The 15,039-nt window shown below is 31.4% G+C and overlaps 1 protein-coding gene across 2 annotated transcripts in view; it reads right to left on the bottom strand.

Annotated features, from left to right (window-relative positions):
- The window catches only part of LOC108694194 (putative epidermal cell surface receptor), a 62,814-nt gene that overhangs the window by 17,942 nt on the left and 29,833 nt on the right, over nt 1-15,039 (bottom strand). For both annotated transcript variants that reach the window (XM_018203545.1, XM_018203544.1), the window contains exon 7: nt 9,456-9,723. In XM_018203545.1, coding sequence (XP_018059034.1) covers nt 9,456-9,723 — 268 coding nt within the window. The remainder of the gene's footprint in view (nt 1-9,455; nt 9,724-15,039) is intronic.

Genomic DNA, 15,039 nt, shown 5'->3' with positions numbered 1-15,039 from the left:
TTTATGCAATATTTATATTAATTTAATAATTATTTTATATTGATTATATTTAGTGAGCAATACACAATCGCCAAACTGCGGAATTTTATTTTCGTAAGTAAAAAAAATCCTGTATATATTACAATAAAAAACGTAGAATGAGATTTTTCATCCATTATAATTAAATAATACTGAAATTGAAGGTAAACTCTGAAAATTGGGCTTCAAGATGAAGTAAATAAAATATTTTAACAGTTCTCGATTCTTATTCCTTAAACCATTCATTAAAATGTTAAAAAACATTTATTTAATATTAAAAATATGTTTTGTTGAATGTTAAAGAAATGTTTTCTACAATGTTAAAATCATTTTTTAATGAAAAATAGGAAATAATTAATTTCAATGTTTTTAAATATTTTTTTATCATTGTTAAAATATAAAAAAAAATGTTTAAAAAATATTTCTTTGTTAATTGAGCGTATGGCAGTTCATTCGGCACGATCTACTTCTATATTTAATTCTTTTACGTAAGATTATATTTAACTTTTTGAAAGTAACTGAACATTTAAAATATATATTTTTTATTTTATTGTATAACATTTTAATACTTATGACTTTATAATATAGGTAAATATGTATCTTATTGTTAGTTAAACATTAATTATGTATTGGCATGCGTTGAAGATATATTAAGCAAATGTTGCTTAAAAATCAATATAAATTTAATGCAAATACATAGTCAACATCACACATTATAACAATAAAAGACATAGTATTATAAGATTTTTTATACACATTTAACTAAATAATAATGAAAGTCGTTTCTAAATTTGTTGCATTCAACTTTTTGAAATATTGTACAACAACAAAAGTGCTATAAGTATTTTTTTCTGATCAACAATTTCTAAGGAATATATTACATTCATTATATACTATACGTATCATATATTACATTCAATAATTTCGGCTGGGAACACTAGTGTGTGCACTGGGTGCATATTAAAACCGTTGTATAATCCGGTGCGCAGAAACTGAATTAGGCTGGTTCGTCGACTGAGAATGCTCAGCGGAGACAGAGTATATTCTATTCCCTTTTCTCGTCAGTTCGCCGATGTGACAAGAACAAAAGTTTCATTGCTGAGAACACTCAGTGGAAGCAGAATGTGTTCTACTCCCTTTTCTCACTATTCATTGTTCATCTAGGATCTGAATTGGATGTTGGTCGCGCTTCTTAATGGATTTCGGAGTGCTGACTCGTTCAGGATCGTAATCGGGAATGGAAATTTTTTGAATTTTTTGGTTGCGATTGTCGTTTTTATTTTACGCTGTCAGATCGTAATTTCTCGGTTTTTTTTCGGTATTTTTTTTCAGGACGCGGAGTCGCGAAAAACTGGTTCTCGGCGATTGGTTCAACGGTTTTTGCACTTGCTTGGCCGAGTTTGGAGCATTGTACATTAAGATCGTTAACTAAAGAGTCGGTAACATTAAGAACGATGCCATTGTAGGAGTGTATCGTTACATGTCATAGGGAAAAAATGAATCACAATGTTTTAAATTGAGATTTGATAAGATATGTGATAGCCAAATTTTGATTAAATGGTCTCTAAGTTGTATTTGTCTTTATCGCTGCTTGTGCAGTCATCGCGATATGAGACAAATATGTGCAAATATATGCAAATATATGAAGACATTCTTCACATATAGAGACATTCTTGTTCATATTCTGAAAAATAATTAGGGCTCGCTATTATATTGTACGTTTAAATAAATATACGTTTACATATATAATTAGCATATCCATTTATTAGAAACATTTTTTTGAACATATTCAAATAGCCAAATCTGTAGAAAGCAGATTTTTTAAATGTCTGCTACACACTATGCTAACAAAATAACAACAGAATTGTTACAGAATTAGATGTAATACATAATACTATTGACAGACTGCTAGAAAAAAACGTAACACAATCGACAGATCTGCTCAGTTTCTGCCTTCACATTATGTCGACAGGCGATGTTAACAGAACACAAGCTTAGTGCGGACGCAGTCGATGGCAGATTGCCGTCATTTTCTGCTCGAACTTATTGACAGTCTGCTAGAAGACTGCAGACATTTTCCTTCCTTCCATATGTGTTTTTAGTAGAGCTCGTTATTATACGTTTAAATGAAAATACGTTTACATGTATATTTAGCACATCTATCATTGAAAAATGTCTTTTCGAATATTTTCATGTTTTTTTAAAATGTTTATCTTAAGGAGTTTTTCTAGTATGACAGGTTGAAAAAAATCAAAAATTCTTTTTGGTAAAAATGACGTTTGAATGTAGTAAAAATGTAGGAAACAATATGTATATAAAATAACATTAAATCAGTATATTCAGACAAGCGTTTCTAATAAATTAATATGAGCTAATTATACGAGCAAATCTTTACGTTGACTTATGTACAACGGCTTTAAAGTGCATTGAGTGTGCACTAGTTCTGCCAAAGAGAAACGCTATTCTTTTATAAATTCTACGCTTTGGATAATGCTAATGGCGGCGGTATGTAAATTTCTCAATTAAACTATGAGCTTACATTCTTTAAAAAACATGTTAAATCCATACTCAAATTTATCGAAGTATAATGATGTCGTCCATTTAAACGTAATATTGTTGTTATTTAGTGAAACCATAACATAGTTCAATTCAAAAATTGCTAATAACATAGTCAAAAACGTAATTTTTTCGCGAATTTTCAATTTGGCACCCAATATTTATTTGTTAGTAACTTTTTAACTAAAGGTGTGCAAACGAAAAATCGATTTGCTTGGGAATATGCAAATCGAAAATCTATCGATTAAGATCTTTTTGATCTAATTTGCTCGAAGTTGAGGAGTTAGTTTGAAATCCCCTCCTCCCAAATTATTTTTTAAATAATTTTTTTACTAGAAGTATATGTAAACGAAAATTCGAAATATGCATATACAGGGTGTTGGAGTGATAAATTTTTCGCACATATACATGGACTAAACTGAAAAGAAAAGTCCTTTACCATTTTGCATTGCAAACAACGTGCCTAGCAACGGTGAACGCGCGCCTCGTCGCGCGGGGTGGGTACTATTCTGTCGCGCGTTTGCATTTGGCGATGGGCTGGACGAATTTGGCTATTTTCTTAAGTTAATAACTCGTTAACCATTGCGACAATTGTAAAATGGTAGAGAATTTTTCTTCTCAGTTTAGTCCATTCTACCACATGTACGAAAAACTTATTACTAATTTCCAAACATCCTGTATGCAAACGAGGAGCTATAGAAATAATCAAATGAGTTATAGAAAATTAGTTTTATCAAAAATTAGGGGACCAACTTCAGGTTAGCTATAGTTATACAGGGTGTCTAGAATTTAAATCAAAACTTTAGGAGAGTGTAGAGGATTGATAAACTAAGAAAAAAGTCCTGTATAAATATGCTTGTTTTTGCTTCGTTTTGAAGAAAAAGACAAAATGTAGTTGCTTCGTTTTTGCATTGCCTCAAAAATATTATCGTCGCTAAAACCATACACGAAAACAATAATAATTCCATTTCGAAGGTGAAAACTTTTTTCGTTTGTTTTTGTTTAGTGGGACCATTTTTTTATCCGACAGATTAAATGCAATCAGATATATAGATTTTTTGAAGATTGAATTTTTTGAAGACATCCATAAGACATGCACAACGATTGAAATGTGATTTCAACTCGATGGGTGTCTAGCTCATTATGGTAGAACTACTCCAGCTTGGCTAGACAGACATTTTTCACGATGGATTGGACGTGAAGGAGGAATATCTTGGCCACCCCGATCACCTAACTTGGCGCCACTGGTTTGAGTGAGGGATCCTGAAGCAAGAAGTTTATTTGTTGTCAATCAACTCAAAGAAAACAAGAAATCGAATCGAGTGCAGTGTAAATATCGCCAGATGAGTGTTTAACTGCAACACGAGTTATCACAAATATTGATCACTTGCAGCAATGCAAGCGTTGCATTCAATATTTTGAACAATATCTACATTAAGCAAGTGAAATACAATGTAAATAAGTAATGAGAATGTACAAAAATGAAAATTTTATTTTGTCTTTTTTGCGATTTTCTTCAAAACGAAGCAAAAACGAGCATATCTCTACAAGATTTTTTTTTTAATTTATCGATTCTTTACACACTCCCGAAGTTTTGACATTTAAATTCCTTGTATATAGCTGAGTACGTGGACTCATGAAAAAAGATTCTATTTAATACGCACGCACACACGCACACAATAGTAACTTAAAGAATAAATGACGCGCGTAGCGCGTGCTTCTTAAAATATTAACCTATAAGAAAATACAAAACAAATAAAATTGATTTTTAATTTTATAAAAATACGTTAAAATATTCGACAAAACGATTTTCACAGATGAAGGTGCTAAATATACGTATAAATGTATTCTCATTTAAATACATAACAGCAGATCCTGACTTAAAATATGTATATTCGGAAAAACGTTTCTAATAAACAAATATACATGCAATGTAAATACTTATAAGTAAGTGCATACTTACAAATAAACGTTTTTCTGAAAGTGAATATAAACGGAGCATTTCACGTTTACATGTATCTTCGAAAAACAGAATAAAATCAGATTATAATAATTATAATATACATAATAATAATTATAATATACATCGTTGTTTTCAATGTAAAATAATTTTGTAAGTTTCGTAAAAAATTTAAATTTTTTTGAAAATTAGGGAAGACACATAACAAATAAATAAAAAAAACTTTTTATAGTTATGTATACTCTTGCAATCATTCAACTTTTATTGTGGTAAATGTTTTCTATCTCTTACAGTTTTAATGGGAAGATTCCATTATCCAGTAAACGAAAATGGAATTAAATAAATTAAAAATTGCAATTCATTTTAATTTATCCAAGTTTGCGCTTTAGAGCCCAGAGCTGGATTGAAATGAATTAAAATTGATATCTGAGGAGATAAATTTGTTTCTCATGAACATTTATAATTCTTTCTTTATAAATAGAACAATATTTTTATATTCATTTCGATCGAAACAGAAATATTCTTATTTAGTATTGTACTCGGATATAAATTTAGGGTTTACATATTTCTGTCATAATTTTTTTTATTAAAAAAAAATGCGTATTTTTATAATTAATTTTATTTTAAACTGTAATGTATTCACAATTTGCAAATTAGTTATTAGGTGTACAACTTTGCTTCCGCTGTTTTTTTTCGAAATTCGAGGCTTTATTGTACAAAACTGGTTATACATTTATGATTCAAAGTATTCTCCATCGCTGGTCATTACTTTCTCCCATCTTTCGGGTAGCGTACGAATCCCGCGTCGAAAAAACTGGTCATCTTTTGAGGCTATCCATGAATCGATCCAATTTTTTACTTCTTCATAAGACCGGAAGTGCTGGTCAGCCAGGCCGTGATCGATGCCATTGATCGAAACCAGTGATAGTCAGAGGGAGCAACGTCTGGAGAATACGGCGGGTGGGATAGAACTTCCCATTTCAACGTTTCCAAGTATGTCTTGATCACTTTCGCAACGTGGGGTCGAGCATTGTCATGTTGGAAAATCACTTTATCGTGTCTCTCGTATTGCGGCCGTTTGTCTTTCAATGCTCGGCTCAAACGCATCAATTGCGTTCGATACCGATCGCCTGTGATTGTCGGTTTTAACAGTTCATAATACACTACGCCGAGCTGGTCCCACCAAATACAGAGCATGACCTTGGACATCAAAATCACCGTCCTTGAAGTATTGAAACCACTCACGACTCGTTCTTTCACTAATAGCGGCCTCACCATAATATTTGAGAGCATTCGATGAGCCTCAGCCGCAGATTTCTTCATATTGAAGCAAAAAATTAAAATCTCCCGCAAATGACGAGAATTTGGCTCGTAAACTGACATTTTCAATCGAGAATAATATTTATGATGCAGACACAAATCGACTAATGTTTCTATGGGGTCATATTATGTTGACAGATGCTCAAGTTTATTGTATGACGTCTATGATCTATTTATTTCGACCACCACTTACCGCTAAAGCAATCTATAGGAAAACGGCGGAAGCAAAGTTGTATACCTAATAGGTTGAATTTTTTTTTAATTGAAGTGAATTCAAACGAAACTATTCTTATTCATAATTTTGAACTAAAATGTATTTATGGCTAATTTATTTACGATATAAATATTTTTGGATTCAAATGGATAGAAATATAAAATGTGCTACTTATCATGAACTTGGATAATTTATGTCCATATTATATAATATTATTTTTTAATTGAAATGAATTTAATTAAAATTAAAATACGAAACTATTTATCATGTTGACGTATTTATGAATTCAAATGGATTCATAAAATTCAGAAGCGTGAATTCGGAAATAAATTCATTTCTATCCATTTCAATACATTCTCATTTACTGGGTAGCACACATCCATTTACTTGATTAGTGCATAGTATTTTTTCACTACTTTACCAATGAGAATTTTATTTTATATGGACTAATTAGTGAGTGTGCTATCGGATCTTTCTTTTCAACATTATATTTATTCTTGAAAGAAAAAAATCAAGAGAAGATATTTGGTTGTATTCCTTGTAACAAGATAATACTTCAGATTATTGAGAGACTTCCCCCTTCCCAATGATCTTGATCTTGATATATAATATGTAGCCATGATTCTGAATAATCTCCTAATCTCCTAACTTAATTTCAGCTATCGCTCGTTATTCGTTAAAACGTTATTAACAAAAGTTATTAAAAAAAATTATTAACAAAAGAAATTTGAAAAATGATATTTCTTTTCTACTATATGAAACAGAAATTTTCTACTTTAAAGTATATTTTACAATTTTTCATGCGTAGCGATTTCCACCCCACCTTCTCCCCTTAAGGGCGCACGACGTTCTAAAGAAATATGATTGATTTCGGAAAGTCCTCTTGGCGCCCCTTGGCATTCGTTTTGCGAGGTCGTGCGTGCCCAAGCAGAGAGGGAGATGGGGTGGGAGTGGCTTCGCGTGGAAAATTGTAAAATATATTTTAAAGCAGAAAATTTCTCATATAATAGAAAAGAGATATCATTTTTCAAACTTTTTTTGTTAATAACTTTTTAACGACTAATAAGCGAAAGTTGAAACTTGTTGGTCATTTTGGGTTATGACCTTGATACAAGATCAAGGTCAATGGGGAAGAGGGGGGGAAAGCTCCCTAATCTGAAGTATTACCCAAGATAATTTTCGATATAACTATATAATAGAGCATAGCCATAGTAAGTCTGTTCGCATTGCTTATACTTTTTACACTCAGCATCTTCACTTTTTCTTTCTTCAATATTCAAATATATATTTATCTCTCTTTTAATTGCAACAATTTTTGGGAATTTTAAGCAATGCAAACAGACTTATTGTAACATAATAATAATTTTATCTCTATTTAACATTAGTAATCAATAAGGATGTAATTATTCACTGTGTTACTCTATGTTATCAGTGTCTTGTTAGAATTTTTTTATTTTTAGATTCATGGCAAATTAAAAAAAAGGACCAAGATGACGGATTGAAAAATAGAGTTAGCGTGCAATTGTATTATTAATAAAATATATGAAACATACACCATACAAAACGCCTGCACGCATGCACGCATGCACGCATTTAATCCAATACGAATTTAAAGTTTACATTTTACTGTGTACTAAAAAAATATTAGATGTACAACTTTGCTTCCGCCGTTTTCCTATAGATGGCTTTAGCGGTAAGTGGTGGTCGAAATAAATAAATCATAGACGTCATACAATAAATTTGGGCATCTGTCAACAATACCCTAGAATAGAATAGAAACATTAGTCGATTTGTGTCTGCATCATAAAGTTATTGTCGATTGAAAATGTTAGTTTACGAGCCAAATTCTCGTCGTTTTCGGGAAGTTTTAATTTTTTGCTTCAATATGAAGAAATCTGCGGCTGAGGCTCATCGAATGCTCTCAAATACTTATGGTGAGGCCGCTATTAGTGAAAGAACGTGTCATGAGTGGTTTCAACGCTTCAAGAACGGTGATTTTGACGTCCAAGGTCATGCTCTGTATGTCTTTGGTGGGACCAGCTCGGCGTAGTGTATTATGAACTGTTAAAACCGACTGAAACAATCACAGGCGATCGGTATTGAACGCAATTGATGCATTTGAACCGAGCATTGAAAGACAAACGGCCGCAATACAACGAGAGACACGATAAAGTTTTGCAGCATGACAATGCTCGACCCCATGTTGCGAAAGTGATCAAGACATACTTAGAAACGTTGAAATGGGAAGTCCTACCCCACCCGCCGTATTCTCCAGACGTTGCTCCCTCTGACTATCACTTGTTTCGATCAATAGCACACGGCCTGGCTGACCAGCACTTCCGGTCTTATGAAGAAATAAAAAATTGGATCGATTCGAAGTGGATAGCCTCAAAAGATGACCAGGTTTTTCGACGCGGGATTCGTACGCCCGAAAGATGGGAAAAAGTAGTGGCCAGCGATGGACAATACTTTGAATCATAAATGTATAATCAGTTTTTTACAATAAAGCCTCGAATTTCGGAAAAAAACGGCGGAAGCAAAGTTGTACACCTAATATGATAATTAAAAATATTAATTTATCACATTAAAGAAGCTTCAATTTTCCAACTTCATACTTTGAGATTCATATAAAATCTTCATTTGTAGACATCTGAAATGATCTTGTCATTTTAATTTAAAATAATATCGTGATCATTTGATCGTGGTTTTTTCAAAAATAATAATTATTAATAAAGTGATGACCACATAAAGTTAAAAGTCATTCACTAAAATCATAATCTTCAACTTTAGATAGCCATTATTTTGTTACAAATATGATTATTACAAATTATTATTTTTAAGAAAGTTATGATCAAATAATAATGATCATTTATAAGATTAAGATGACAACAAAATTATTTATTTCGGATGCTACAAATGGAGATTTTATGTCAGCTGGATTGAAGGACGGATTGGATTTACTGAATGTTTTATATTTTCGTATATTATATTTTTTATATTAATATTAATATTTTTTAATTAATTTTTTTAAACATATAGTATTGGTTGTCCGGAAAGTTCGTTCCGACTAACCTATATAATTTAATAAATGTATAGTAAAATTTAAATTTTCTGCGTTTCAATTTTCTTTCAACATCGGCACGAACTTTCCGAACAACCCATATAATATGTAAATTTTTAATTCGTATTAGACTAAATGTTTCAAATAATTTATTAACACAATCGCCAAAGTTTAACTGTATTTTTTAATTACCTTAGTGTTCCCGCTTAAAAACGTCGCACAATATTTATCATTTCAAATACTGCGTATATTTTAAAGAATATCAATTAGTTGATTAAGAGATTGAGGAATAAATATTTCGTTTCCATCTATGTGTTGTTGTTTACCTGGCAATTGTGCCGAAGAATGGCTGCAGGTCCACTGTGTGCAACATGGATTAGTAGGTACATGCGTCAACGTTGCTTGATGAGAAAGACATGGTAAATATGCAGGTGGTAGGGCTGGTACAAATTTGCAAGCAGCTTGACAGGATACGTTGCCCATCTCGCAATAACAACGTCTTTCGCAGCCGGTGATGTTTGAAGGTAACACGGTCCAATTATCATATGTGACTCCTTCATAAGTACAAGAGCCATTGTTTCTACAGTGTACTTCCTAGAATTTGTTAATACGATTAATATTAGAATATAGAAATGTGTTAAGAAAAATTAAACTTTCTTTTAAAATTTTCGTTAAGATAATTATATAAAATTGATATTATATACATAAATGAAAAAAATTAACAATGAAAAATATTATTATTTGAACACAATCTTTTAGCTTAAAAACAAAATTTAATGAAAATTTCATGAACATTTGTTTTTTAAATATTTTCGTTTTTTCATTAACATTATTTCATACATTATCTCAAAAAAATAAATGTAAATAACTATCAATCTTGGTATAGGCTCCAACGAATAAATCCAAGGATAAATGTAAATCAGCCAATTAATGAAAAGTAACTTTATTAATATTTTGAAAAGCTCTTGACATTAGCTATTAGATTCCGGCATCAAAATTTCATTTAATAAAATTAATGTGATTTTGATTTGACCTTAACAATGCTATCCAAGGTCAAATCAATGATACTTTCTTATGTCCCCCTCCGAACTTTTGTTTGAAACATTTTTCCGTATCTATAATAGTTTTCGAAAAATCTTAATGCATTATTTAAAATGGGACATCCTGTATATATATTAGGTTTATAAATTAATTCGTACCGTCCAACTTTGCACAAAAATAAATTATTTAATCGTCACGCCTTTTGCTAGTGCATTCAAGATTAAAAATGCCATGCAGTTGAATATTTAGTAATATAACATTAAAAATTAGTAATGGTCATCATGACTTACGAAAAAGCGTATTCAATTTGCATGCATTTAATCTAAATAAAAACGCTTTTGAGACAGCTAAAATGATTTGTTCCACTTACAGAGAAGGTGCAATAAGTGAATGATGCAGAAAATGCTTAGTCGTTTTTAAAACGATAATTTCGATGTTGATCTAAACGCTTCGGAAAGAAAATTCTTTGCATATGATGGGATCAAGGGAAGTTAAACAATTAAAGCAGAGATCTACCAACAACAATTATTAATTAATCCGAATGCGATATTATTGAGGAAAAACGGCCATTTACTGGACAAGGCAGTTGTAGAATTATCTTACTCTATAACAATGCTAAGCCGCACACAGCAGAAACCACGAAGAAAATTATCTTCAGCTTGAGCTGGGAAATTCTCCCTCATGCGGCGCCAAACATAGTGCTTTTAAACTATCACTTATTTTGATCGATGCAATACTCCTTATCGGATACATACTTTGAATCAATTGAAGACATTTGAAACTTCGTCGATGACTTTACCGCTTCAAAAGCACAAAATTTTTATTGTGGTGGAATCCGATAATTGCCCGATAGATGATGTAAGGTCATCGATGTTAACGGAGAATATTTCCAGGATTAATCAATGTATTCATGTAATTGAAAAATAAAGTCAAAGTTTGCGAAAAAACGGCATGAATTAATATATATACTTAATAATTTATACACCTAATATAAAAGTATTAACTTTCAAACCTTATAACTCGAAAAGTTATAAACTTAACAAAAAAATATTTTATTATAGTGTTTTGAAAAGTCTTTGAGGTAAGCTACAAAAATATGGAATAAGAAATGAGGTTCCGTTTAAGAAAACAACGATCATTGATCTAGCTTCAGAAAGTCAACTCCATGTCAAATCCATATTTTCATCATATGTCTCCCTTAATTTTCTATAACTTTTGTCTGAGACATTTTTCCATATTCCTAAAACCATTTCCGAAATATATGGCCTGGGTGGGATTTTATAGATACATACCCTGTATACATGCATTCATCAACAAAATTATTTGTCAACATAAATTTATACCAAAATTTTGCATAATTTCAAGCGTAATTCCGTGAAAAATGAATGTATTTAAAAGTTTTTTCATTTTCATGGGTAAAATCTGTACTTTAAAAAGATTTTCATAAATTTTGAATTCATCTTTATTTCCGTCCGCTATTTTTTTTAAAGTAAGAAAGTGTTATCTCCAAAACATTGTATAGACATTGTATTTAACACATTCCGTGGAATTGAAATGAAATGAATTTTTTTCGCATATGTTATGATAATCATCTTTTTCTTACAAATTAAAAAAAAATAAAGGTTTGTACGATTTTTTATTGTAAATCAAAATTATATTTATATTTTAATTAAATTGCGTATAAAAATTATCTATAATGGATTTTTGTTCAACTATTGTCAGCATTATTATTATTAGCATTATCCAACGCATGGGAAAGTTGTTGATCGGATTTTGCACGTACATTGTGCATGCATGCGTGAGGGCGCGCGCGTGTGTGAATAATGCTAATGCTGGCGGTAGTTAAACAAAAATACAGATAATTTTTATACGCCGTATTTCCGCAACATAAATTCGTTACAAGCTTTTATTTTTTTTTAAATTTATTTAATTTAAAATTAAGAAAAAATTCATTTTATTATGATTATTATAACATTTCTGAAAATATTCATTCCAACTCACAGAATGTGTCAACTATACAATTTTTTTGGAGATGTAACACTTCCATGTGTTAGAAAAAATGAGAGACAGAAATAAGAATAAATTCAAAAATGAAAATCTTCTTAAAATACAGATTTTAAGAAGAGAGACTCTTGAAAATGAAAAAAAATACTTTTAATTTATTAGGTGTACAACTTTGCTTCCGCCGTTTTCCTATAGATGGCTTTAGCGGTAAGTGGTGGTCGAAATAAATAGATCATAGACGTCATACAATAAACTTGGGCATCTGTCAACATAATCCCATAGAAACATTAGTCGATTTGTGTCTGCATCATAAAATTATTCTCGATTGAAAATGTCAGTTTACGAGCCAAATTCTCGTCATTTGCGGGAGGTTTTAATTTTTTGCTTCAATATGAAGAAATCTGCGGCTGAGGCTCATCGAATGCTCTCAAATACTTATGGTGAGGCCGCTATTAGTGAAAGAACGTGTCGTGAGTAGTTTCAATGCTTCAAGAACGGTGATTTTGACGTCGAAGACCGGCATAGCGGTGGAAGAGAGAAGGTTTTCGAAGATGCAGAATTGGAGGCATTACTTGAGCAAGACTCGTGTCAAAATCAAGAAGAATTGGCACGATCATTGGGAGTGACTCAATAAGCCATTTCAAAACGCCTCAAAGCCATGGGAATGATTCAGAAGCAAGGAAATTGAGTGCCGTACGAATTGAAGCCGAGAGAGGTTGAACGGCGTTTGTTTGCTTGTGAACAGCTGCTTGAAAGGCAAAGACGAAAGGAATTTCGCATTGTGACTGGGGACGAAAAATGGATTCATTACGATAATCCCAAGCGCAGAAAATCATGGGGAATTCCCGGCTATGCTTCCACGTCGACGGCTAAACCGAATATTCACGGCTCCAAGGTCATGCTCTGTATGTCTTTGGTGGGACCAGCTCGGCGTAGTGTATTATGAACTGTTAAAACCGACTGAAACAATCACAGGCGATCGGTATTGAACGCAATTGATGCATTTGAGCCGAGCATTGAAAGACAAACGGCCGCAATTCAACGAGAGACACGATAAAGAGATTTTGCAGCATGACACTGCTCGACCCCATGTTGCCGAAAGTGGTCAAGACATACTTGGAAACGTTGAAATGGGAAGTCCTACCTCACCCGCCATATTCTCCAGACGTTGCTCCCTCTGACTATCACTTGTTTCGATCAATGGCACACGGCCTGGCTGACCAGCACTTCCGGTCTTATGAAGAAGTAAAAAATTGGATCGATTCGTGGATAGCCTCAAAAGATGACCAGTTTTTTCGACGCGGGATTCGTACGCTACCCGAAAGATGGGAAAAAGTAGTGGCCAGCGATGGACAATACTTTGAATCATAAATGTATAACTAGTTTTTTACAATAAAGCCTCGAATTTCGAAAAAAAAACGGCGGAAGCAAAGTTGTACACCTAATACAATACTTTTAAAACATTTTTCACGTAATTATGCTTATTTGAAGTTATACCAAATTTTGATATAAATTTATGTTGCGATAAATTTGTTGATGAGTGTATATTGTTATATTTATATATAATATAGGTAAATAACAATTAGTTAATTAAGAGGTATAATTTTCAGATTGATTTCTTTAACGTATTTTCGCTGTAATTTCTTACGGCTTAAAGCAGTGCTTGTAGTATGGTACCTCACGGATGATATGGAAAGCTATTGTTGAAAAACGTTATCATAATTACGTAATATTAGAAACTACATTAAGATATAAGTATATCATTAAAAAACAATGAATAAATTAACAATAAAATTTTATGTTAATAGAAATAAAAAACATATTTCAATAATAACTTGACGGAAGATGCACTCCCAGTATATTTCTGGTATAGGGACGCTCCTAAGCCAGAACGTTACGTGAGTGATTTGTTTATAACAATTTGTTGCAAAATTGATTTTTACAACCTATTTTTTATGCCGTTATATAGAGCATAAGAAACTGTACAACTTTTATATAAAACATTTTTGGATATACCTCATTTAAAAGATATTTAAGAAAAAAGATTGAATCTATTATTTTCAAGAGGATGTTTCACCCCTTAAATCTTGAGATAAGCAAAAAAATGAGTCTAATATTTTTCACGCTCTACAACATATCCAAAGCTCATTAAAAAAAAAAAATCGGTTCTGATGATTCCTTTAATGAAATAATTGAAAAATTTTTTTAGTTCCAAAAAAAATTTTTTATATTCTCATTACTACTTTATAAAGTAATTAAAAATTTTTATTCCTAATTACTGATCGGATAACTAAAAAGTTTTCCATTTTGATTAATTGGAAATGTTTTTTTCGATTAATAATTAATTAAATAATCAAATAATATATTAATTTGTTTTCAATTTTTTGCCGATCTTATTCTTAAATATTTCAATTATAAAATTAATGCCCTGGTCGGTTGGTACTTCTTCTGATATTCCATATTTTAATATTATTTTAGTCGTTAATTTCTTAGTTATTGTCGCGACCTCCGCTGATGAAAAAATTTCCCGCTGAAATTATTTCATGTTTTGGAACATTTCGAAAATTGTTGAAAATTTGCTGAAACTTCACTGAAAGTGAATTTTTCAGCGAACATATTGAAAAATCGTTGAAATTGAATCGAAGTTTCTGAAATTTCTTTGAAATTTTGCTAAAATTTTTCTGAAATTTTGTTAAAAAATAAATTTTTCAGCTAAAATTCGTTGAAAGTAAATTGGAATTTTTTTTAAATGCTGAAATTTTGCCAAAAAGTGTTTCAAAACGTGGAATAATTTCAGCGAAATTTTTTCATCAGGATCCTGATTCGGAATCGACATAAGTTACTGAACTTAGTTAAATTGTCTTG

This window comes from Atta colombica, unplaced genomic scaffold (assembly GCF_001594045.1).
Source record: "Atta colombica isolate Treedump-2 unplaced genomic scaffold, Acol1.0 scaffold117, whole genome shotgun sequence".
NCBI classification, from domain to species: Eukaryota; Metazoa; Arthropoda; class Insecta; order Hymenoptera; family Formicidae; genus Atta; species Atta colombica.
This window is presented reverse-complemented; position numbering and strand designations above follow the sequence as displayed.